The 27,930-nt window shown below is 41.3% G+C and overlaps 1 protein-coding gene across 1 annotated transcript; it reads right to left on the minus strand.

Annotated features, from left to right (window-relative positions):
* Positions 1-4,848: 4,848 nt before the first annotated feature.
* gjd1a (gap junction protein delta 1a) lies at positions 4,849-23,308 on the minus strand. The gene is made up of 3 exons (XM_066659149.1): positions 22,440-23,308; positions 8,614-9,085; positions 4,849-7,371 (listed from the first exon to the last, which is right to left on the minus strand). Exons 1-3 carry the CDS (start codon positions 22,508-22,510, stop codon positions 7,009-7,011), a joined length of 906 nt encoding a protein of 301 aa, XP_066515246.1. The 5' UTR covers positions 22,511-23,308; the 3' UTR covers positions 4,849-7,008.
* Positions 23,309-27,930: the final 4,622 nt, after the last annotated feature.

Raw genomic sequence — 27,930 nt, forward strand, 5'->3', positions numbered from 1 at the left:
AAATCCAGCTGCTGTTCTACCTCAGCAGTTCCTCACACAGACACACACAGAGAGACACACACACTTGTTTACCACCCAGACAGCACCACCATCTTGAGCTCCTGATGTTCGACGAGTGTTTTAACCTTTCTGACCTTACACACTCATCTACAGTCACACACACACACACACACACACAGAGACAGAGAGAGAGAGAGAGCGACAGATGCTGTTTCAGTCAGATGGATGCTCACTCTGGACAGACATTACTTTGAACTCTTCCATGTGTCACTGGGTTTTTTAGGGGTCAGTGCATGACTCTCAAGTTTAACCTCAGCCTTAACCATACTTTCTACTAAAAGACATCTTCAGAGTTAAAACCCTGAAACACACAGACACATACACACACACATACATGGATATACACATTGATTCAATGACTTACGCAGTCTCATATTTAACATGAAGAGAGTGACATGCTTTTATCCATGCACACACCCACACCCAAACACCCACCCAAACACCCACACATATTATATGACACAGAAGAGCATGAGGACAGTTCTGCAAACAGCTCTAAGATGTGCTAGATAAAATCATTTTAATGAATCATTACATTAATCAATTCAACTGTAAAATATCTAATGTACATCTTTGCTTTTAAATAAGGGAAGACTTGTCTAAAGTTTGTTTCTTTTATCTTGGAGCTACAAGACTAACAAGCAATGGAAGCTCAGTTAGGGAGCAGAGAGAGAGAGAGAGAAATGACATTTTGATTCATTTTTCACCTCCAGGCTCCACTTCTCCATATATCTGCCATTATCTGTCTGTATGTATGCATCTCTCTCTCTCTCTCTCTGTCTCTCTCTCTCTCTCTCTCTCTCTCTCTCTCTCTCTCTCTCTGTGTGTGTGTGTCGCACATATTAGCACAATGACTGTTGAGCTTCACCTGGGACTTCATACTCTTAGGCCTAATTACTAACAATGCATGTCTCTCTCTCTCTCTCTCTCTCTCTATCTCTCTCTCTGTGTGTGTGTGTGTGTGTGTGTGTATGTGTGTGGATAATTTGTAAAATATTATAAAAATCTTCAAATGCAAAACGGATTCCGGCTTATTCTGACCTTACACACACACACACACACACACACACACACACACACACACCTGGCGGCTACATTAACATTAACATTTACTGAACTCTACCATTAGCCTCTAGCTGCAGCACTCTGTGTATGTGTGTGTTACAGTATGGATAACAGTATATTTAAGCCTTTATGAACGCTAAATATCCTTACAATTATAAGAAATTAAGAATAAAGAAGGTGCTCATTGGAACACACATCCCAGTTTTCTTGGAATACATAAAAAAATTTAAATCTTAAAGAGCATAAAGATTGCCATTTGGTTACTGACATTAAAGTTAAGGTTAGGTTTGTGTGTGTGTGTGTGATGCTGTTAGATCACAGGCAGCCCTCTGAGCTCTTGCTTCTTCTGTTCACTGTGATGCACTCGTCATTTTATTCTTCCTTTTATTTTCTCCCTTGTACCTCCCAGCAACATACCTGTTTCCTCCTTCACATTACACACATGCACACACACACACACACACACACAAAGGCAACTGAATTCTGATCTTTACCGCTTTTTCACAGCTCAGGATATTCTCAGGGGAAAACTACATGTTCACACATGTCTCTCTCTCTCTCTCACTCTCTCTAGACTCCAGCCTATATAATCTTGCCTGGGTTTCTGGGAGGAGGATAAGGATTATACTGATGAGAATTTTGAGGTAGATAAAAAAAGCATGCATTATATATTCTTTTCATCATTAATCTCTCTCTCTCTCTCTCTCTCTCTCTCTCTCTCTGTGTCTGTCTGTGTATTCATACCAGGTTACACTTTGTGAGGACATGTTTACATGCTTTTGGAGACCTGTCCTCAATATGAGGACAATGGCACTTGAGCAGACCACTACAGTTTACAAAATGTGGGCCACAAGTCACCTGTAGCCAGATTACCGCAGCCAGCACAGCCATATCTTTGCCATTTTGAAACGGGCCTCATGTGTATGGGTATGTGTAGTGTTAAGTGTAGGGTCAAGGTTAAAGTAGGGCAAATAGTATTTATGCTTACGTTTAGGGTAAGTCTCTACAAAGTCGCAAAGTGAAGATAGGTGGGTGTAATGTGTGTGTGTGTGTTTCATGTCCCATACTTTAGGACATTTTAGGGCTGATTACTATAGACTCAATAGACTTAACTCAACCCTGCCCTTAACTGGACTCTGACCAAACCACACAGCAGTGGACAGCCCTATTTCCCACTTACTGCACAAGAAAACACTGTTCCTATTTATACTTCTGTAGCCCACACTGGGCATCAGTCATGTAGATCTTGGGTTCATGTGCAGCTGCCTCAGAGCATCCCATTTTACTGGTCTATTGCTATGGAAATTTTCCAAAATCTGTGTGTATAGAGGGGTTCACAAATGTGGAACGAGTCCCTTCACATGGAATTCCCTGCACAGTGCATTGTTTGGTTGTTTTTAAAAGGCAGGTTGAGTGCATGTTGCACTTTCTGTCCCCGTGTCTCCATTAGACACAAAAAGCAAAACAATCTGCTAAACAAGAAGGCCACAGCAGGCAGGTAAGTGTTCCTGTGCCTCTGAAAGTTTCATGTTTCGTGCCGCTGTCTAACTAACTCTTCCTACACACAGACAAGTAATGTTACACATCTCTCTCTCTCTCTCTCTGCAGAGGTGAATAATTGATGGCGTGTGTTTGTGTGTGTAAGTAGTGGAGTGATTTAGCTCTTTCTCAGTGCTGTATCAGTGCAGCCCTCTGAATAATAGATGCTTATGGAATCACAGCACTGGTTAAAACCCCCGGACACAAATCCCAGCGTCCCTGGGAGCCTGTGGAGTTTTGGCCTGGACAAACCGCTCGCCACCCAGAATAGACCTGCTTTTATCTTTGTAGCTAAATCAGTGCGTGGCCTTGTGGAGGATAACGTTGCGGAGATCTCCAGCTGAAAGCCCAGATGGACCTATGACCACAGTGGATTCAGTGGGATTTTCTCCATTCTCAGTGCCTATAAACAGAACACACCACCTAAACATGCAACGTATACATCAGTGCACCATCACAAGACCCACCCTGACACACTATGTACAAGTCTAAAATTTGAGCTTCTCCAATGATCTTTCTGAAATTAAGGGCATGAAAAAAGACTGTCACTGTCTTTGATGCAGTAACAGTTCAGAGTCTTTATCTACATTTTTGTGAGGAGGTGATGGAAAGCACAAAAGCATTGTCAGGTATGTGTAGGATATCAAGACACACACACACACACACACACACATGCCAACACACAAACAGAACAAGCACAGTTTGTATATTGTCGCTGTCCAAAGGAAAACATGCATCTTCAAAAAAGTAATTTTACAGGAGAAGGAAAAAACTGTCAGTGTATAATGATTTTATTCAGAGTAATTTTATTTTGAGCAGGGCGGCACGGTGGTGCAGCAGGTAGCATCACAATCACACAGCTCCAGGGGCCTGAAGGTTGTGGGTTTGATTCCCGATGAAGAGTCTGGTGTGTTCTCCCTGTGTCCGCGTGGGGTTCCTCCGGGTGCTCCAGTTTCCTCCCACAGTCCAAAACACACACATTGGTAGGTTGATTGGTGACTCAAAAGTGTCCGTAGGTGTGAATGTTCATGTGTGTGTTGCCCTGTGAAGGACTGGCGCCCCCTCCAGGGTGTATTCCCGCCTTGTGTCCAATGATTCCAGGTAGGGTCTGGACCCACTGTGACCCTGAACTGAATAAGCGGTTACAGATAATGAATGAATATTTTTGGAGCATTCCTATTGTTCCATTAATCATGAAATTTTCACTAGCTAATGTGTTCAAATGATGTAGTAAACTAAAAATCAACAAAATTAAGATACATATTATTCTTTGCCTGTGGACAGTGACATGAGACTGTCTATGTATGTCTGTTCTTTTTGCTGAGTGCACACACACACACACAAACACTGTACCAGGTAATCTCATCAAATCAAATTCTGATCAAATTCCAGGTTTTGATATTTTGCTTATTCAGTGCAATAAACAGGAAGTGATGAAAGTGTTTGACTGTGATAGTGTGTGTTTGGTTATTAATGCTGTTTATTTGTGATCATATGGAAATTAAGCTGCTCTGGGGATTTCTTAAAATGTAAAAAAATGCCATAGGCCACTCAAGCCGAAGCCTTTGCAGTTTTAGTGGCCAAAATGTGTAATGACATGGCCATAGGCACTGAAAAATAGGACAGCTTGACCTCTGCCCACAACAGCTGTATTTACTGAACATTATGTGCCAGTGTATTAATATTTCAAAAATGATTACAATTCCACCTAAAATTATTGTCTATGTGAAAGGATTTTAAGAAAATATTGTGGTCAGATTTTTGCTCAGGCCTCAAGTTATCAAAAACTGGGCTGTACTTGGGCTTAATTCTTAGGCTTTAATTCATGAGAACTGAATGGAAGTCTTGAGTATTGGGCTCAGGAGTGTCGACCTATTTAGGCTGGTACTGCTTCTTTAACTGGGTCAGAGCAACACACACACACACTCTCCACTATTGTCCTTCCAAGTCCTGTGTACTCTTATATCTCTCTCTGTTTGTGTCGCCCTGAAAACACAGGACATGTAAGATAGGGGAGTACCCCCCTCCTACCCCCAACACACACACACACAACTTGTCCCACTTGTATTTACTTTTTTATACTTATCTTTATTTTTTCACATATATTCATTAATATATTCTTAAACGTATATATATATATATATATATATATATATATATATATATATATATATATTATTGCTGCAATACTGGAGCCATTATTTTTCCACAGAGATCCCATAATGCCTTGTTGCATGGTGCTATCTTTTTCTGCATGCTTCAGAGTAAATATCGGCACATTAACAGGGTGCAAAAAGAAGAAATCATCCCTTGTTTAAAATAGAAATACAGCCCAGGACGTAGACTAGCAATTCTAAAAATGCATTAACAACATGCCGCATTTTATTAAATCATTAATATTATCATTATGATTATAATTAATAATTGTCTTCTTTAGGCTACGTGTGAAGTCCGTAGTAGAAAAAGATCAATAGTCCCGTCCTTTGTTTTGTAATACACAGTTCGCTTCTGAGAAAACAATGATAATAAAAGGACACTGTTTTCATCTTAATGTTTATATCATAATGTTCTCTTTTTGTTTGCTTAATTTTTTTAATGTCAAAGCTAGCAATTCTTTAGATAAACGCTAAACTATGTACAGTGGTAACCAGGCAGCGGTGCTGAGCTCAGAGTGAAGTGACCAATAGCGGACGTGAATACTAACACCTGTTTACATTTGTGTTCTTTAAATATGTGTATGTTTATCTTTATGTTTCCAGTGGGGAGGTATTATTGCCCTGCTGCCGTAAAAAAGGGGGGAGGGGCTTTTTCAGAGGGTCAGTTTGCTTCTTCTTCTTCATTTTCTTCTTCTTCTTTCTACTTCTTCATCCATTTTTCTGTTTTAGAACTCAATGCTATCATTATTTAAAAATGCTGTAGCACAACCACAGCGTAAGAGAGATCGAGATAGATAGACAGAGAGATAGAGAAAGTTACAAAGAATGAAACGAGAGAGATGGAGCAGACGTGGAAAAGAGACAGTTGGAATTCCTTCAATGTTTTTCTCCAGGCTCTGCCCCAAAATGCATGCTTTCATAGCTACTGTTGCTAGGTTAGACAAGCTTTACCCTGGTCCTCTTCAGGCTTAAGCTCATTAATGTTGTATGTTGAATCTGGATCTAGATCTGGACTGGACCCCGAGTCCCCCTGTTAATGTGGGGGACCACCAGATGGAGCAGGTTATGCAACATCTGAAAGCACTAGACAAGTCATTCATGGTCAGTTATTCTCATTGGTGATATGAGTGAACAGAATTCTCCATCATCCACATGCCTTAGGTATTTTACAGTCTCACAGACCAACAACTCGTCCACCCTCACTATGTTGGTCATCTTCATTTTCACACATAAAGGAAGCATGAATGAGCCTTTAGATTCACTACATAGTGTTGAATTTCCAGTTGAAATGCTACGCTCACTGCTGAATGCCTGGAATGCATAGCAACTATAAGCCTTATGAACTATGATTTCTCATCTCTGAAATCATTTTGGCAGGTATTCTGGTAAGCTTGACTATCCTAGCAACAGTAGCTATGTTTGTGGGAGGGGCCTACGGAGACAATATGTAAAAATTATCGATCTTCAAAAAGGCTCCAGAGCTCCCATGTCTCTCTCTCTCTCTCTCTCTCTCCTCAGTGGTGTCAGTCATTTGAAATCAGTCTCTCTCGTCCTTCTTTGTGAAGACCGGACACTGGGCCATGGGGAGACCAGTGTGTGTTCAGGTGCTCATGTGTGTGTCCTCTATGCATGCGGCTGTGTTTCCAGGGTCGAGAGTCTGTCCCTTTGAGTCTGTGTCTTTTGTCTCCTGACAGTGATGAACACCAGGCTTTCACAGACTCAAAATGTCTATTACTTTCTTTTGCACTCTGTAAGTTCCAGCGTCTCTCTTTTTTCTTTTCCCTCCATTTTTTGCTTTCTGTTTCCATCATATTTCTCTGAACACCTTCCACCCTTTCTTCTTTGCTGTTCACCTCTCATTTTAGTTCTCCTCTTTCACTTCCCTCCCTTCCTCTCATCCTATCCTTCCCTAAATTACATTCATACTTCATTCCTTTTTTCCAGTTCCTTCTCCATCTGTTTTCTCCCATCATGTCTATATTTCTCTTTGTCTAGTTTCCCAATTCTTTTGTTCCTTGTTTCTTTATGTTCTCTCTTTTTTTGTTCTCTCATTCCCCATCTTTCTCTCTAGTCTCCCCAGTGTCCGGCCCGTGTGCAGAACTTTGCAGAATCAAGTCACAACCACGGAGCGTGGCTTTTGCCCCGTAAGCCACGCCCACCCCCTCCGAAGCCCCTCCCCTAGGCGCCGTCAGACGTAGGCGGACTCACTGGACTGGGTGCGGCCGAGGTTGGGCAATGATGACAGGTGCAACAGGTCCTTCTTCCGGACCTCGCACACGGACTTGCGCCGTGCCTGGACTCCGCGGATGGCCGTCTTGATCTTCCTCCAGCCGAGGTGGTTCAGCTCAGCCAGGTTTAGCACCACGCAGATCCCGCTGACCGCAAACATGAACACTAGGAACACTGTCTTCTCCGTGGGTCGTGACACATAACACTCCACCTCCTTCACACACGGGTATCGGTCACACTCAAACATGGCCGGCACGTTGAAACCGTAAAGGAAGTACTGACCAGCCAGGAAACCAATCTCCAATGCGTTTCTGAACACCACCTGAAAAAGAGGCAAACGATAACTGTGAATAACAACAATAAACAAATAACAGAACAATAGAGAACAAAAACATTTCTATTATTCCTCTAGGGTATTTTTAATCATTTTAATATTGTATTAACTTTGGGAGTATCAATTTTTAATGCATTTCTTTCAATATATTTTATACATATATATATAAAACACTTTATCTCTTCTAAAGAATTGTTTATTAATGGTTATTAAATATGTAGTATTAATACATTAAAACACATTAATAATCAGTTATAACACATAAAAAGAAAGGTCGACAATAACAATAATGAACCCACTACCATCTACACTGTTGAACCTCTGATCTTGCCAAACACTAACTTTACTTTCTACTCCTCATCAATTGCCATTAAGCTTGTTAGCTTTATCACTTATTTATTAATATGTTTAGCCATTTAACCCCCATGTTTAATAAATTAATCAACAACGGGGTATCTTTTTATATATTAATGATAATGTGCTTTACCTAAACAGGTGATATGACTAAACTCACATTCTTAGGTCTTAACTTATTCTTTATTCTGACATATGACACATTCAATATTAGACAAAAAAGAGGAAAATGTTGCCCATTCTATCTAATGATTTTTAAGGTGTCAACAACCTAATTAATAACCATGCAATAAACAGGTTTCTATGGAAATTATAAACACTTTTATACCTTTTTATTATTTTTTTATGTAATTATATAAATTTATTATTTTATTTTATAGTTTATTTGTGGTTACACTGTTAAATATACCCGTCAATATTTAGCTACTTTTTTCCATATTAATATTTAAAATATTTTGAGCAGCATATATTTATGAAAGGTTATTTATATCCATAACAATTAAAATTAAATGTAAGCAAACAAGAGGAGGTCAACAATGGAGTCCAGTAAATAACAACAACAAAAGGAATACAAAGAAACCAACGCAAACAAAAAAGGAAAGAGGTTAACAAGACAACAGATAAGCCCAAAATGGTAGAACCAAGAGTAATGTCTCTCAGCTGTCTTGCTCCTGGATTGAGTCTCAAGATTATCTCACTTAACAGAGCAATCTTACGTTTCTAACTATTCACCAGAGGCAAACAATGATGCACTGTAAATAACAACAACAAAGCAAAAGGAAAAAGGCAAACAGCAGAAAACCAGAGAACAGACCCAAAAAATGGAAGTGCAGTAAATAACAACAAAACAAGGGAAACAACAGAAATTAGCAGAACCTGGATGATGTAGAAGCGTGAGATGCCGTCCTGCCGCCGGATCTTGGTGCCCTTGGTGGAGGCATGCGTGAGACCACGGGGAGCATTAGGGATCTCTTTGGTCTCCAGGCACTCATGTTCATCCTTGGGGTCCGGGTGCACCAGGATGCCATTAAGGTTTCGGAGCTTGCGGCTGGGGCCGTGGCCATGATCGATGTAGGGTCCATGGAGGAGGGTGTACTGCCGATCCTTCTGCTTGGCCGACTGGTGCACGGAGTATGTGATGAAACACAGGCTAGGAGTGCACACCAGGATGATCTGGAACACCCAATAACGTATGTGCGAGATGGGGAAGGCCTTGTCATAGCAGGCCTGGTTGCAGCCGGGCTGCAGAGTGTTACATATAAACATTATCTGCTCATCCTCATACACCTTCTCTCCCACGATGCCCACAATCAGGATCCGGAAAATTACCACCACTGTCAGCAGGATCCTGACCAGGAACAATGAAACTTTCATTATTTATTGTTTTTGGTTGTGGATACAATCAATTTCCATGCATTGTTTATTTTATAAATGCAGTTTAATAATAGGCAAACTACTCTGTGGGTACTTAAATAGTAGTACTTTTCCATTCTGCCTTTAGACCAAGTTGGGTCAAGTTTTGAAAAAGACATTTGAAGACATTTTAGAAGACATTCATTTTCTTTCAGAGTAATTTCAGTAATAAATTCCTTGCATCCAGTTCAATCTCAGGGGTTGGTTGCATTTTGCCTCTAATTTAATAGCAACTCACATGACTGAAAAATCACCTGGACTGTTTACACATGGGCCAGACATTCACTGTTCATTCACAAAATGTCGTCTTCTTTTTTTTCCTCAGCCTTGAGAAAGTCATTGTAATTCTTATTCTGTGTATGTGTGTGTGTGTGTGTGTGTGTGTCCAGTGCCTTTTGAAAAGTAGGCCACGCTATAACAGGGCCATTACAACACTGTGTACGTGTGTGCGTATGTGTCTGTGTGTGTGTGTGTGTGTGTGTGTGTGTGACCTGCCTGATATGGATGACGTCATTGTTGGTGCTACAGCAAGGTTATTACAGTGATGAACGAAGGACACATTCAGCTTAAGTGTGTGTGTGTGAGTGAGAGAGAGAGAGAGAGAGAGAGAGAGGGAGACAGTAAGAGAGAGGGAGAAATAGAGAGACATAGAGGAAGACAGTAAGAGAGAGGGAGAGAAACCATATGTACCCTGACTGCAGCACAAATGAACAAAGACAGCTGAAGGTGTATGTGTGTGTGTGTGTGTGCGTGTGTGACATTTACTTACACTTATTACAGTGTTTTGGTTAATAAAATGTAAAGAAACAATATGTTGTTTTAAATAAAACAAATCTTTAACCCTATAATGTGTTTTTATTTGCTTAAGGGTTCATGTCGGATATTTCCAGTGATTTTAGGCCTACAAACTTATGTCTGTGTGTGTGTTTGTGTTGGGGTGTTAGAGATGTTTCGCTCTAAAAAGCAGCCTCCCTCATGTGGGGTTCAGGTGTTATACTGTCATTACACCTTCTCCACTGTATGAGAACTTGTGCGTGCATGTGTGTTTGTGTGTGTGTGTGGTATCTGCATCAGCATCATCATTCATGTTCAGAAGCACACTGAAAACCTGAGGAAAGGACATGTACAACTCTAATCTCTCTCACTATGTCTCTCATAACCTCCAAACACTGATTCTTGCAGTGTGTGTACTGTGTTATATATAAAATTCCAGGTCCTGTTTACTCTGGATTTATGGTGAAAGTGTGTGAGGGCATTTTTAATCCAGGAGAGTGGAGCATTCAGTTTTTGTGTGTGTGTATGTGTGTGTGTGTTGCTGAGTGTTTACTGATAAATTGTATGGAAAGTGGTTGGGGTCAAACACGTAAGCTGAGTGAGGTCAGACATTCTCTAATAGAAAGGATTGAGTCGTCCCATAACAAAGAGAATTCCTTCTTTTGTAGGGGTAATGTTAATTTGTAGTGATTATTTGCTCAAATACAAATAAAATTATTCACTATGCATATTAATGAAATAATTTTTTTAAACACTAATTACTTCATATATATACACACAATCTAAAAAAAAAAAACTGTTAGGAAAACCAGCACACACCATATGTCCAAATGTTTGGGGACACTCCTTATAATGACTTAATCTAAGGTGCAGCCCTTTTGGAAAAGAATATTCATCATAATCACCACAGAAAACATTGAATAAAATGGGGCATTCTGGAGTTGCTGAGATGAGCCTAAATTCTCCATGTTCAATGCCAAGTATAGTCTAAGGTGTTATAACACCCCCCAGCACTGGGTCTATGAGTTCTTTGAAATTATAGAGATGAAGCAATGTTTTGTGATCCAGAACTTCATCAAACCTCAATACCAAAACTTAGTTATTTGTAGAGCAATTTTCAAATATCTAGCCTTTTCATAAGATGAGATGCTGTGAAATTACCCTTAAAGTAATACCTTTTCATTCAGAAGTAATGTAGTTGAGAAAGTGTCAACAAATACTTGCCTTTTTCCCAAGCTACGCTAGAATCTAATAGATTGGCACTGGATAAATTATCCCAATGTTTTTTTTTTTGTTTGTTTTTTTAATGTCAGCATTTTTATCTTATCATTTTGTATCATGCAGCATACTGACACACATTAGAGGTCACAGAAGCTGTAAATGACATTAGCCTAGTGCTACCAGGGCTAAAGGAGAATGGCCAAGATACAAATATGTATGCGCAGTTTACAGATGTGTGAGTGTGTTGATGAGTGCTATGAGGGCCATATTAAGCTGTATAAGGCAGCAGGTCATAGAGGCGCTAATGATGTAAACAACATATGCTAACATTAGTGGCACGCTGTGTGGCTAAACAGATGCTTGGTTAGCAGAACACTGCACAGAGGAAGCTATAGGGGAGTAAGCGGAGTGACAGATATGCTAGCATTAGCGCAGTGCTGCAGAGGCTATAGAGAGGAGGTTAGTGACGCGGCTTTGTGTTAGCGGTGAAAGCCCCTGGTGTGTCTTTAAATTAGCTGTACCCCTCCCCCCACTCTCCACTGCCGCCATTACCACAGCAACCACATAGTGAAGCACTCAGCATTATGTAGTGGAGAGAGAGAGAGAGAGATGATTAATGAAACATTGGGTTGGCAAGGAAGGAAAGAAAGAGAGACAGCGCAATTGTGAGCAGTGGTGGGGAAGGAGAAAGAAATAGAGAGAATGGGGAAGATGGAATGATTGAATGGAGAGAGCAAGGGCACACTGAGGGAGGGTGGAGTGAGAGAGGGAGTGAGTGTGAGAGAGGAGAGGTGAAAGACCACAGTGATTGAGAGAGAAAGAGAGAGGGGAGGGGAACGAAGCCCATTGGGCAAAGGATTGAAGCAAGGCTTCTGAGAGGAGAGAGAGACAGAAAGATCGATAGATGAGTGAGAGATGGAGAGAGTGAAAGAGGGAGAGAGATTGATAGAGCAAGAGATTGGCAGAGACAGATACAGCATGGCTTTTCTCGGACTGTGCTGAGCCGCAGGCTTTCGCCAACAAACTTCACTCCGTACACAGTACTGCAGCTATGATGCCAAGAAGGAATTATGGGATAGGTTTACAGTCAAATGTAAACAGCTAGCAAGCTAGCTGCATTGCTAAGCACTTTCTGTAGGAATAGTGCAAAGTGAGGACATATAAAAACAATAGCATAATGAGTTCCATTGTACAGAGACACAAAGAACAAGGCATGATTAAAGTGTCCCACAGCATTATTCAACTAGTGTAGTGTCTCATTAATATCTCTGTAGTTCCTCCTTGATGTAGTCTCCTTATAATTTATATAGTTCCTACTTGATATCTATATAGTGTCTCATTAATATCACTATAGCGCCTCTGCAGTTTCTCCTTAATATATCTATTGATCCTCCTGATCTCTTTAGTCTCCTTAGAATCTGTGTAGTGTCTCCTAACCATTGCCGTAGTTCCTCTTTAATCTCCGTAGTGTGCCTTTAATAAAATTACAATTCCTCCTTTATATCTCTGAAGACCACAGGATGAATTAGAAATATTAAGGAGACGCTACAGACTGTAGTATCTCTTTAATATGTCTGTAGTGACAACCCTCAGACCAGATGGAGAAGAAATAGTGGAGAGAGAGAGAGAGAGAGAGAGAGAGAGAGAGACAGACAGACAGACAGACAGACAGAGAGAGTTGCATGAACACACATGAGCAGAGACGAACAGAAAGAGAGAGAGAGAGCGAGACAGACAGATGGAGGGAGAGAGTGTGTTAGAGGAGTGTGAGCAGATAGAGAGCGACAGAGTGTGAAAAGTGTGTGTGTGTGTGTGTGTGTAGGAAACTCAGAGCCCATATTTTAAATATAACGCACACATACACACAAAGAAAGACAAATTCTAACACCTGATCTAGCATGTGTGTGTGTGTATGTCGTGTGCTGTCCAGTTCGTGACAGACCTCTTTGCTTTTGTTTGGAGAAACACAGAACAGCCCCAAGTAGTTATATGCTTTCCTGCAAGTGTGTTGAACTCCAGTGTTCCAAAAGGTTCAGGTGTCCTGGAGGACATATGTGCTGTGTTTATCCTTGCAGCTTGGCAGCACTCTGTGACTGTGGGAATATAAAACTAACGGGGGAACTGGCAATGGCAAAAAATAATTACAAATGTTAATTAAAAAAAGAGGATTTGTTCTTCCATGGACCCTTGGTGTGTGTCTATATGACATCACATTAGTTTGGACAGAATGTGTGTGTGTGAGCAGCTGGGTAAAGTCATGGTAGACTGATTCTCAAAATAAATTTGAGGCAGTTTCTGTGCCTTGGGTGTTTTCTCTCTCACTCTCTGTGTCAATCTCTCTCTCTCTCTCTCGCTCTCTCTCTCTCACACACACACACACACACACACACACCATATATTGTAGTTTTACAATTAAGTTCATTTTCTCAACAGAAAGTTCATTTTTTGTGTAATAGACTGTTTCTGAAAAAAAACTGAATTTTGAAGAAACACAAACAAAGACTATTTTCTAGTCTGTGTTCACACTGCAGGCAAATTAAATTTCATTCCTTTATTTGTTTCTTCTAATAGTAACAAGGTGTGAGTTTGTTGAGAGACAAAAGGTGAAAATCTCTGCTCCCAAATAAAACAAAAACATGACATTTAAAATTAGATCTGAATCAGTTTTGAAACTAGCTACAATTGGAAAATGTCAGACTTAATGTAGAATTTTGGTTATTCAGACTTCAGAGCTGCTCAAATCAGGACTGCCAAAAAAAACAGACTTGATTTCACACATTCAATTAGTAACTCACACCTGTGGACGATTTCACAGTCACTCACTCATCCACAGCTTTGGACAGTTTCACACATTCACCCAGTCACTCGCACATTCAGACCTTTACACAGTTTCACATATTCACCCAGTCACTCACACATTCACCCAGTCACTCACACACACACCTGTGGACAGTTTCACATACTCACCCAGTCACTCATACCCGTGGATGGTTTCACACACCCACCCAATCTCTCACATATGCAGTTTCACTCTCTCTCTCTCTCTCTCTCTCTCTCTCTCTCTCACACACACACACACACACACACACACACAATCACCTGTGCACGGTTGCACACAGTCACACACTCTGTTTTCTGGTTTCCATTCATTCTTTACAAAGGAGCGGAAACTTTACTTCATTGCTTGGTTATAAGATCTGGTTTGAATGCTGCCCCCTAGTGCACACCACCATGTTATGATAAATGATGCTGTATGAGACTTTTATGAACGCATGTATGCACAGAAATATAAAGCAGCCTTTAGTCTTTAGTTAAGAGCTTCTGAATGATCCGTAATGTCTATAATATCTGTAGTGACTGGACCATCCAGGTGTTTCAGTCGTGGCCTGTTTCATTTTATTCTGATTTACATTTGCCTCTGTTCGCCTGCAGCATTTACAGTTAGTGCACATACAATCACACACACCCACGGCTTGTTGAGCATGTGTGTTACAGGACAGACAGACAGGGAGGCGGAGCTTTCTTTCTGCAGACCAGCATCACTCTGGAGACCCCTGTCCTTACTCGCTCTCTCTTTTTCTCTCTCACACATACATTCTCACTTCTACTCTCACTCTTTCTCTCTCTCTCTCTCTCTCTCTCTCTCTCTCTCTCTCTCTCTCTCTCTCTCTGTGTCTGTCTCTCACACACACACACACACGAACCAAGTGATACACTCTGATGCTAATATTTATGGTTACTAGGTATTTGTTATTTCAAAATATGAATTAACATGAATAAAAAAAGAAAAAAGAAAATTTGGATCCAAATTTGGAGATAATTCCATACAACTGTTGTAAACTACAGGCAAGAAAACTCATCCTCTTTCTGGAGGGAAAACTCCTTGACACACTGCGGATCTGGCAGACAAAAATCAGACTGTCACTCAATCTGCACATTTTCTCTCACTCAATGTATATCATCTCTATTCTAATAGTATCCTGTGTGTGTGTGTGTGCTATGACACAGATTCTCTGTCCTGATTGGCTCCAACTCTTTAGGGATGACTCCAGAATAGAGCCAGTCTTTTCTCATTTCTCTCTCTCGCTCTCTTTTCTAGTCCACTTACACACACACACACACACACACACACACACACACACATGCCAATATCTGTCCACTTAAATCCAGATCCACATCATTCACTGATCATCCACGTCTTTTTTTCTGAACCAGAGTGAGCTGAAATCAATCAGTTCCAGAAAACTCAGCACAGAGAGGTGATTGGTTTGATTGAAAACTGTAGTTCAGCAAAAAAAAGTAAATATAATCGGCCAAGACGTGACCAAAATTAAATGAATAAATTAGCATCATGCAAAAACCACACCTACATCATCGCACACTCACCTCACAAATTGTTCTAGTAAAACTGGACTAGAGTATGGACACAGTCCAGGCTTTAGACTACTGCTAAAATTTGTATCTTTGCTAAAGTCTTTCAGTAGGTTATTTTTCTTTCACCTAATCACACCTCGCTGAAAACATGCTTTCACCTTATGGGTTTATTCAAAGCAGAGTCTGCGTGAGTGCCTGACAGTGTGAGTGTTTATATTTGTGTGTTGGTGTGTCTTTATTAATTACGCCACCAAACCACTAGCACTGAAAGTCAAGTATCTTCCTTAACCCTATGTAGTCGATGTAGTTCTGTAGTAGTTTTTATTCATCTGTTAAGTGCACTATTTAGGGAGTAGGGTGCTGTTTGGAACAAAGCGTTGGTGGCAGGTGAGCAACAAATAGAAAGCAGGCACTTTAACAACCGAGAGTGAGCTTATTTATATATTTTCTTTTTCCCAGAAGCATCCCTATTTTTCCTTTGTGCCTCCATTTTATTTGTTCTACTTTGCTTTTAGATAACACATGTGAATAAATGAATGAATAAATTAATCACTGTGGTATTAGAGTTCATGTCTGGTTTGAACAGAACATGGGATGATTTATGCATTTAATATCTTCCATTTCTTAGCTACATTAAATACATTTGATTCGTAGTACTTTACATTGTCCAATATTTATGCCCTAGGTGAACAGAGAGGGATAACTGTGGGATTTTGGACATGGAATAGATTACAGACTGGAATGGGGCGATCCCATTGGCTCGTTTTAGACTTCATCACACTCAGACCCCAAAATCCAATCAGGAGTTTTTCTGTAGACCTAACTCTCATCTTTAGAATAAGCTTCAACATCCACTAATCTGCTAGGTGTGTGTGTGTGTGTGTGTGTGTTTGTGTGTGTGAAAGAGAGAGCTAGCGAGAGTAAATTGTGAATGGTGCAGGGACTGTCGTGTGATGTTTCTAAATTTACTCAGTGACTTCACACACATACACACAGAGAGAGAGAGAGAGAGAGAAAAGCCTCTTTATTTCTGTGAGGTTCTGTAGAAATTATTACAGATCTCTGCAAGTGTCTGTGGCCAGACAAGTCCTCACTCACATGCCCATTGCTGACTGAGTATACATACACACACATACACATAACACATTATACACATAAAATACACACTAGCAGGAACAGATAGGTCATCTATTTTTGAGCAGATACAATGCTTCTAGCAGCCCCTCACACACACACACACACAAGCATACGCATACACTCCCTTAGGTCAAAATGCATGCTGTTTGGATGAATATATTACACACACACACTTAATTAAACACTGTAATTTACACACGCAAGCATTTGGCTTACACACACTGCTGCGCAAACATGCTCATATAAGCAGATCCACATATTTATGCATATTTGTCTTCCCCATTTTCATATAACCCACCCCCCAAAACACACAGGCACACACACACACACACACACACACACACACACACACACAAACAGGAGGAAGTGTATAGATTACAGTGTTGTGACTCAGCAGCGTACAGCTATTGATGGACTAAACCTTATACACAGCTATTCAGATTCACACACATTGATGAATACTTCATCTGTATTAAATATTGTAATATTCCAAGTTCACACACATGGATTATGAGCAGCACTGTCTCTTATTTATCCCTCTCCCCACACTAATGTAACAGAATCTTCAAACTGGTGGTAGGTGTTCTCCTCCAAGCATCCAGTGAGTTTGGAGCTTCACAGGATTCCCTGATCCTCCCAGCATTGTCTTACAGAAGAAAATCTAGTCAACAAGTGGATCTGAGCTTAGGAGACATTGTTTACAAGGGTAAACAACAGTACAAGTTTCCAAAAGCAATCCTAGGGCCCACCTAAGACTGGATGAGTTCCTCAGGGGGAGATATGTAATGAAACATTTTTACAATTTACCATTATTTTCTTGAGTGATTAAACTGCCGCATCCAGACAGCATTAAAATCACTTTAGGATCAGAGAATGGATCACATGATCACATGATCACAGTGCATTCACAGCATGGGCCAAAAAAATAAATAAATAAAGCTTGCTGGCTTATTTTTCATGGTCTCTGGTGGATTCACGACAAATATGGCTAGTAGCAGCAGATTTTTTCCATGGCAAGGCTAAGTGATCAGTAGGTAATTCAGTCTGTATTGTCAGGAGAAGGGAAGAGAGAAGGAAGAATGGGAAAGAAAGAGTGACATGGCTGATCCAGCTGGGATAAAATCACAGAGGGCGTGCTTTTGAAGAGGAAATTACTGCCAGACCCCCCCACAGACATTTAATTCCACCCAACTAAGGCTTAAGAACAATTTTTCAGTCCAAGCATGGGATAATGAGTGGAAAGTACAGATCCTGAACTGTCCACTCCTACCACATCAGTGTTTGTAAACCTCAAGAGGAATATCTTATTCGTTTATTCAACCACTTATCCAATTCAGGGTCGTGGTGGGTCCCGAGCCTACCCAGAATCTCTGGGCGCAAGGTGGGAACACACCCTGGAGGGGGCGCCAGTCCTTCACAGTGTGACAAACACTCACACATTCACTCAAACCTATGGAAACTTTTGAGTAGCCAATCCACCTACCAATGTGTTTTTTTGTTTTGCGTGGGAGGAAACCCATGCGGACACGAGGACAACACACCAAAGCAGGACTTGAACCCACAACCTCCAGGTCCCTGAAGCTGTGACTGGGTCCCTGAAGTGTGACTGGGACACAACCTGCTGTGCCACCGTGCCGCCCAGAAAATCGAATTTATCTGAATTTAATGATACATTTTTGTTGTGTTTTATAGGAATGTATTGAAAATTTATGAAAATTAGAGGGCAAAAATGAGGTTAAATGGAGCAAACAGATATAAGAATGGAGGACAAAGAGAACTGAGCAAAAACAGTTTAACAGTAAAACTTATCATTTAAAGGAACAGGTGCTAAATCCTTCCATTCTATACAGGGCTGTTTAGATGGGGGAATGCTTCTGGGAGACTTGTGGGGTTTAAACCAAAGCAGATCACAGATATTTCATTAGGAACTTTCATTAGGTTCCTTTTAAGGAAAGGAAATATGTCCTTTACATTTCTGTAAACGCAAATGACTGTTATCATTTGTGCCTTACTTTAACTTGTCGATGCAAAACGTGAATGTTACTAAATATGTAATACTATAATTATAATTACAATAACACAGCAAAAAGGTAGTAACTACTTTGATCATCGCGGGGTTAATGTGACTTTGATTTCAGCAGTAATTTAATGAGACCACACACAGGCTCAGTCTGTCTCTACTGGCAGAGGAGAATAAACAAATCTCACTGATTTTCCAGGCCTTTACGAAGACGGCAGCCAATCTACATGCCCTGTCATCTCACACACACACACACACACACACTTAAAGAATGGAAGCTGTATGTGTCAGTGTTATTAAAGATCACTGCTGCTAGACAGTGTGTGTGTGTGTGTGTGTGTGTAGCTGATGAACGATAGCAGGCCTTTTATTCATCTCTTCTTTCATTCACTCATTTATTCCTTCCACTGCTCTGCCACTATCTCTCCTCAGACGTTTGATCATCGCTCAAAGGAACGAGGCAAAAGGAAAACACAGATTACCACTAACACAAACACACACACACACACACACACACACACACACACACACAGCCTTCAGTGCCTAACAAATGAACATCAAGGCTTTCCTCAGAAATTAAAAGCAGAGTGAAAGATTGGAAAACGCTTCACGGGAACTCCCTTTGCAAACCTATCAGCTCACTCCTGTTTATATCTGCAGCACTGTGCCAATGTCAGAGCCCTGCCTTCATTTATTTCATTTTGCTTCAAAACAGCCCTTAAAGACAAGTTAATCACTTACCAGAGGCAGGCTGACGGTGGCATTCGCTGGGGACTCCCAGGGGCAGGGCTATTCAAATTGGCTTCCAGTGTGACTTATAGACACCTGAGTATAAGACTTTTGTTGGACCACTTATGGCCGATACTGACCACTGCACACGGGAAACACCTCACTAGCCCTGGGTTTTGGAAACACTTTGGTCAAAACATGACCATCACTAAGTGGCCCTGGACAAAGTGGCCCAAGTTATTACACTTGCCCATTTCTTGTTTCCAGCACAGACAAGAGCTAACTGTTTACAGATGTACCTGCGTAACACCCCCCCAACCCCATCTTAAGGGGCCATATAAACAATGTTATTTACGTAATATGTGGATCTGGTGTGGATAGATTTTCTCTGACATTCCCTGTTTTCGAAAGTATTCTGTCCAGACGAATAGAAATATGGTTCCATTAGTGGCTATAGTACTTCTTAAAGAGAGACATCAAAACACTCATTAGCATGAGAGAAACACAATGGTGTAATCCCAAACCACTCCTTACTTCTTATGTAGTGTGCTACGCAAATCATGAAATTACTGAATATCATCTTAATAGTGTATATTTCTAATACAATATCATCTATTTGTATTCATATGTGGGAACCTGAAATCTAATGCTACCTGAATGTATACATTGTACCTTTATTTAATTCACTCCATAGAGAATGAGAGTGAGATTCAGCCAGAGACACATTGTGTGATGTCAGCGTTTTTGAACAGCTCAGTTTTGCTGTAAACATGACAAAACCTCAAAACACCATTTTCATGTGGAGGGCAGGCCAAAAGGCAGACAATAAGCCCAGTATTTATAAATATCTTAATACTCGTGGACAGGGCCCTGCACTGCTGTTACTGTTATTAGCTTTGACTCCTGAGTGTTTACATAGATAACAGTCCGCTAGACAGTGTCAGAGACAACATAAGCAACTTCATCAGACCTGACTTTAGATGACACTTTGGAGGCAATATTAATTCCTCTCCATGAGCCTCCGTTAGTTCCACAACTTCTCGCAGCCCCAAGGCAAAACTCAAGAAGCAAACCTCAGACGACAAACATGTCGGAGCTGATTTGTGCTAATCACGAACATTCATTTTGTGCCTATGTCCTCGGAGGCTTTCATCGTCCAGGGATGTCTTTAGTAGATTAGCCTTCTGCTGTTTGCCTGTGTGTGCATTCAGCACCATTACGCTGTCATTATGTTGTCATTAGTGTGTTGTTATTCTATGTCGCTAAATAGAAAATAACATTAGCATAGAATATTTTTCCTTCTCTCACAGACCCACACGGTTATTATATTATTATGTTGTTTGTATTCCTTTCTAAAGACATGAAGCAGTACATGCATAAGGGTTTGTGGCATGGGCGCTCACACACACAGACACAAACAAGGAAAGGACACCCAATGTCCTTGGTTTTGATACCTGGAGTTCAGGCTAATGAGCCTACAGAGAGTGAAGCTAGCTCAAACTGAGAGAGAGAAAGAGAGAGAGAGAGAGAGAGAGAGAGAGAGAGAGAGAAAGAGAGAGAAGGTGGAAATGCATCCTTTTTTAAATGGGATGGTTGGTTAAAATCTCTCTCTCTCTCTCTCACACACACACACACACACACACACAAACTGGAGACCACTTGTGAAAAAGCTTTTTTTCTTCATCCTCTGCTGTTAAATGTTCTCCTAGTGAAATATTTGCATACACTCCAAGCATAGACTAGAAGTTCATGAAAATACACCATCAACTACAGTGTGTGTATGTGAGTGAGAGTGAGAGTGAGAGTGAGAGAGAGAGAGAGAGGGTCACCAATACGTTTTTAATCAATCCTCCTATTAAAAAAGGCTGCATTGCCACCTCCCCTCTCTTTCTCTCTGGTTTCTTCTTTCTCTCTCACTTTTCTTTCTCTTTGTAGGCTTCTCCTGCTTTGTAGTGCAGTTTATTGATTACTGATAATTAACTGGGCCTTAAACTGACCAGCAGAGCGAAGAGATTGGGGGAGTGGGGGTGGCAGGAGGGGCATGATGGACACTCACACACTCATTCCTGCAGCACGTTACAGTGTTAGGTGTACATATACACACAGACTATATCCAGAGTGTATGTGCGTAATAAATTCATTTACGCTGCAGAACCACCACTGCACAGCCTTCATAAATTATCTCAACACCCACTTACTGTAAACCTCCATATATTTGTATGTACAGTGTGTGCCATTGTATCTGCTCTGTCTCTCATGCACACACAAACACAGAAGCTTACATGCACATAAGCATACACACTTAAACAAAGTAGACTCTCCTATAAGTACACCACAAGTACATCTGGTTTTGTGCATTCTGAGGGACTGTTAATTAGCTTTCCTTCATTTTGTGGAGACGTACCTAACCTAATCCATGAGCACTATTAGCCTCAACGTAAGCCCGACCATAACCGTAACATTAACCTTAAAACATGTCATCACTTTAGAGTGAGAATGTGTATTTCACTATATTAAATATAATATAGAAATGGAAATGTGTGCATTTGTGTGTGTGGGTGTGTATTTAAGGATTGAGTGTTAGGACACATCAGCCAGTGCTGAAATCAGAAGTCATTAACTATGAGCTAATTCCTCTTTTTTCTCTCTCTTCTGAGGAGATTCCACACTTGATGTTGGACCATTTCTGTGAGGATTTGATGGTTTTAACCAAGAGAGTTTTGGTGAGGCCAGGTGCTGAATTTTGGATCATTAGTTTTAAGGAATTGAATGATGTTCCATCACTCTTGAGAAAACCCTTCCACTTCTCTTTATTCCAGTGCTGAGGGGATTTATACATGTCTAGCCTTCACTTGGCATTTGGACTCATATGCAGCTACTCTTTGGAGCCATATTTTACGTCACCATTACACACAATTGAACATCTAAATCTGCCATTGTGGCATGGGTGTATATATATATATATATATATATATATATATATAAAAGCCTGGGTGTGTGTGCGTGTGTGTATTCACACACACTGGTCTCTTACCTGCCGATCATAGTGGAGTGCTGCTGGACTGCAGCCTCCAGCAGTCTCTCTAATATGGTCCACTCGCCCATGGTGGCCCTCCTCCCGTCTCTCTCTCGCTCGCTGCGAATGTTGCGCGTCTCCGTGCCGGCAGACCGCCGCTACGACCCACGCTGGGGTCAACACACTGACCTCTGACCTGTGAGCGCTGGCTCGATTGGCCCAGGTGTATGTGTGTGTGTCTGAATAACGTTGCTACAACCACAAAGAGCTAATGCTAGCAAAATGTAACCATACTATATACTGTATCTTTGCCTCCTGCCCTTTCTCTCTCCCTCTCACACACACACACACGCTCGTTAGCTCCCTCTTTTCTCTTTAGGAGATCCTGCAGCTTGAGACCGACAAACGACACAGGTTACGTTCTAATCCTCTCCACACATGCATATAAACACATACATATGTCTTCACCCCCATCACCCTAATTGTCGCTCATGAACTCGTTCTCTTTTTATCCTTTTGCTCCTTCTTTCTTATCTCCTCTCCTTCGTTTCTCTCTGCATGGCTGCACCTGTCTTGTGGCTCTCCGCACACACACCCCACACAGCAGCAGCAGCACTGCACCTATCTGACCCCTCCTCCCTCACATGAGGGAGACGACACACACTTCTCAATCTCATAGCACTGAGCAAGCTACAGCAACATCAGCAGCATCAGGGTTGCCGCGGTTACGTCCGGATGCGAGAGGATGCTGTTGCCATGACCGTGGCAGAGCGAGGGGGACCGCTTCTCTTTTCCTTCGTCTCTCCTTCTCTCCCTTGCTCTGTGTCTGTGTGATGAACTGCTGAGCACGCTCACACCTTCCTTCCACTCTTTTTCTTCCCCCTTTCCTCTCCCTCCGCTCGGCTCCTCCTTTCTCTTTCGTCTGCTCGCACGCGTGCTTCCTCTCTCTCTCTCTCCCTCCCTCCCTCTATGCTGTCACACTCCGTAAGCGTGCCACCCTCTCATCCTCCCTCTATGTCTCCCCCTCCCCTTTTCCTTCTCTCTGCTCTCTCTTACTCTTTTACATCAAATTAAACACTGCATGTGTCCCTATTGCAACGTTTCTCTCATTCTCCTGCTTTCCTTTGCTGTCCTCTTTCTATTCACTTTTCTTCTCTCTACTTCATACTGTCACGCTTTCTTATTGTTTCTGTGTCTCACTTTCACTCTGCTGTGACTGCAGTTGTACCTCACAAAGAGAATAATTTTTCATTCATCATTTCTTGTCATTTACATGCTCAGTTCCCAGTGTTTTTACACAGCATGCGCTTTCTCTCCCACTTTCCCTCAGCTTCTGCCTGTCAAGCAGATTACTCTCTTTTTCTATTCTCTACTACAAAGCACCTTATCTCTTCACCTGCAGTTTTCCCTTCCTCTCTCCACACATACCCCTGCCTCCCTCACTCACATTCCCTGTTTTATGATATTGAACACTGCATTTGTTTGATTGATATTTCTGAGGCAAAAGCCCTGCCCCCCCAGCTTACCTGCTCTGGATAGAGGGAGAGGGAGAGGGAGAGAGAGAGAGAGAGAGAGAGAGAGAGAGAGAAATAAAGGATGAGGAGGGAGAAAACCCAATAACAGAAGGAGACAGAGAGACAGGATGTAAAAAATACAGAAAGATGGAGAGAGGGTGAGAGAAAGAGTAAAGGGTGTGTTACAGTATGTGATGCAGAGTGAAGTAGGCCGTGCTGTTTCCTGTATTTTTTATTGTCATGGCAACAACACCACGTGTAATGTAATTACATTAGTCCTGTACTGAACCTGTACCATCACCCCTTCCTCATCCCCCTCTCCTACTTTCTACTCTCTCTCTCTCTCTCTCTCTCTGCCTCCCCCTCTCCTCTCCTCTCTCTCGTTCTACATGAGTGGCACTGCTGAGAAACAGTTAATCACAAGGCAGCAATGTCATTATCAGAGGGCATTGTGGGTAAGGACGTGCTGACTTTGACCACGTCAGGTGTTTCTGCGCTTTTTAACGATCTATTGCTTAATACACACACACACACACACACACACACACACACACTATGATTTTCAGGCATGGGGGGTTGGGAAAAACTGATGTAGAAGGACTGAATTCTGGATAATCTGCATAAAGACATTATGGCTAAACAGGGTTTGGCTATTTTTGGGAATTGCAGGCAAGAGAAGAGACATGGGTAGTGCCTGCATCTCTTTCATATATTATATTATTTTATTTTACACAGTTGTATAATGAAATTTTGAATATATTCACCTCCTTTCTGGAGAAGAGATTGTAATGTACCTTTAGGAAACACAACTGGACTTTAAAGGTACAACAGTAGTGTTAAAGGTCCATTTGCACTGTGTGTACCTTTAGTGACAATAATGTACTGCTACAGTATCTATTTTTTTTTCTGAGAGCTTAGGACACCCGCCCATCTTATGTGAGATCTCAAGCTGCTTTCTGATTGGTCAGTAGTATATATGTTAAGACCTGGAACATAGAATTCATTAGTTTAAACATATTAAAGGCTCTCTGATGCAATGCAACACTACGCTTAAACACTCACTAGCAGTTAGGACTTGGTGTAAGCCTGAGAAAATTACCCAGATTTGACCTGACTCCCATCTTCAGAGTTTGAGTCTAAACAGGATCCATATCTGAAAAATATTTGGGTGAAATACAGTTACTATATGGAGGAAATGCTGCGGTTTAATTCTTTAACAGAATGAAAATGGGTAAAAGCACAAACACACAAATGTAATGCTCTACATGCTAGCAGGTACCAGTTTGTGTTAAACATGGCAGTTAGCAACCTATAGACTATACACCGAATGACCTCCAAAGGAGAAGATACAAATGTGTTTTCCAATTTCTGAACAAAACCCAGCTCTGCCAGCATTGTTACATTAGCAACTGACCCAAAACTAGAGTCTCTACACGTTTCCTTTAGCGCTTGCTGCTAATCAGATTATGGTCAGCACGGGTTATATATAGTGCCTGGTCTCTGCTGGTATGAACATCATCAGGTCAACAGCAGAAATGGGAACTGAGAGAGGTTCAAATTTAGCACAAGAACATAAAAAAGTAATTTATTCATTTTTATCTTATGATTTAACGGTGGTAGCTCATTAACAGGGTGTCACAGTGAATGATGGCTGGGACTTCAGGGCAAAAGTAAAGCATTTAAATTCAATTAAATACATTTATTCAGTTATTAATATTGATGAAATTGATTAAACAAAAATACATTGTCCGTTTTCTGGGTGCTGTCAGAAAACATGGGATAAAATGTGCTGTTTCCATTTTGTTCCACTTCTAATGTCAAGTGCAGAGATTTTAGAATTGCCCCACCCCTTGTCTGAGTCTCTCCAATCACAGTGCTGGACCTGGGTTTTTGTGAGAGTGCAAAGATGAGTTTAAATCTTGTAAAATAGACATAAGAATGGTGAAATAAAGACACACAAGCAAAAATGAGAAATGAGAGACAAGAACCAAGCTAAAACAGCTCCTCTGCGCCTTGCTTGATGTTGCTGCTGGATTGGGAGTGAGCTATTTGTGGCTCATTATCATTTAAAGAAACAGGAGCTGAAACCAGCAATTCTGAACAGGGCTGTTTACTAGGGATGAGCGGTATTCACATTTTCATACAGACATTCATTATCTGTAACTGCTTATCCAATTCAGGGTCGCGGTAGGTCCAGGGTGAGTCCTACCTGGAATCATTGGGCGCAAGGCAAGAATACACCCTGGACATCCTTCACAGTAACCATTTTTTTGAGTCGTCAATCCACCTACCAATGTGTGTAGGAAACCCACGCGGACACAGGGAGAACAGACCAAACTCCTCACAGACAGTCACCCGGAGCGGGACTTGAACCTACAACCTCCAGGTCCCTGGAGCTGTATGATAACCACCGTGCAGCTCTCATACCGACATACTTTCTCAAAATGTTATTGCAGTATACGGTATTACCATGGGGAGGGTGTGTGGGGGTGCACTGTCTATCTGCAACCCCAAAGTAGAGTGAAAGGTTTTGAGTGTTTGTGCAGTGAAGTTTATCTCAGCACACACCTACAGTGCTCACCAACACACGCTTATTAGAGAGCAAATTTCAGTGACTGGTTTTGGATAAAGATGAAAGTTTGAAAATAAGCGAACTAAGATGGTTCTACAAGAAGCAGAGCTGGCCGGCTAACAGGCGCTTGGCTTAGCATACCACAGCAGATAATTTTCCAGTGAATTGAGGCTCAAAACACACATAATTAGAGAATGAAGCCTCATATCTGTGAGCACAAAGTGAAGGGTGAAGGGTCTTCTGAGTATTTTGTCTGATTTCATCTTTTCTCCTCTCTTAACCCAACCTCAGTGCTAAACTCACAACTGTGGTGGGCTACTGGGCTTGTTTTTCTCCACCCATTTTCAGACTGTCACATCTCCAGTCGGTGAGCTCCCACAGAGTCTCCTCTGAGGAGACTGAGGTAATATCTGAGGTAAGCTGGGGAAGAAACACTGTCAACTTTCCATCTGAATGTAGAAAGTTCCTAGAACGACTACTATATTGGGGACACATGTTAGCATGCTCCTCTGGCTCTGTGGACTGTATCAGCAGTCCAGCAGTGTGTTGTATTAGTGTCCTATTATCAAAGCTAATTCAGCATGGTGCTCGCTAATGGGGTTTTCAGCCGTAGCTAAAGACTAATGCATGTGGATCATCCGAGTTCTTCGAGTGGAGTTAATATTCCAGTCAAACAGCCAAAACAGTCTATTAGCAAAATGGATAGGACCGGATCAACACAAGGAAACTTTCAATATGCAGTCTTCTCTCAGGAATATGTCCCTGATTTAAAATTCACCTCACACACACAAACACAAACACCCCCTCCCATACACAAATACCCCCACTGGAAATCACAATCAATAACACTGTGGATTCCCTCCCATTTGATTAAGCAGAAAGCCTCCTGATCTACAGCCATGGGACCTCAGTTACGTATCGAAATAGACATAAATAAATGGAGCACGTGGAATAATGGGGTCATAACATGCAGCTGTGATTTCCAGCAGCAGACGTGTCTGTATGTTTTATTTATTAAAGTTGCTTAGACTCCCACTGGGAATGCCTGTTTGTTCATGATGCAAAGACACAAGAGATATTTGGATACAATACAGAGCAAAAAAATAAAAAAGATATAACACAGAGAAACCACTCTCCTGTTTTTACCATTAACTCATAGCAAACAACACTGATGTAGGTGATTGAATATTGTGTTTACATTCTCAATTTTACTATAAAAGTGCACTTCACATTAGATGAAGTATTAGGTTGGTCTGTAGTCCCTGAATGAATCACTCCCCATATGGGGCAGCCATATATACACTAGTGTTTAGTACACAGTCCCTGACACATTCAGACCACTAGGTGTCAGTATAACAGCTGCTCCATTAAGGCTAGTCTTTCTCTCACTGCTTATGGCAGAGGCATCTGAAGTATTTTTAGA

This window comes from Hoplias malabaricus, chromosome 2, assembly GCF_029633855.1.
Source record: "Hoplias malabaricus isolate fHopMal1 chromosome 2, fHopMal1.hap1, whole genome shotgun sequence".
NCBI classification, from domain to species: Eukaryota; Metazoa; Chordata; class Actinopteri; order Characiformes; family Erythrinidae; genus Hoplias; species Hoplias malabaricus.

Bases quoted from the DNA above. Each gene is read 5' to 3' on its own strand.
- gjd1a (XM_066659149.1), bottom strand. From the start codon at position 22,510: ATGGGCGAGTGGACCATATTAGAGAGACTGCTGGAGGCTGCAGTCCAG. The intron at 9,086-22,439 runs GTAAGAGACCAG...GTTCCTGGTCAG, and splicing joins CACTCCACTATGATCGGCAG to GATCCTGCTGACAGTGGTGG. The intron at 7,372-8,613 runs GTTCTGCTAATT...CCTCTTTTTCAG, and splicing joins CACGCTTCTACATCATCCAG to GTGGTGTTCAGAAACGCATT.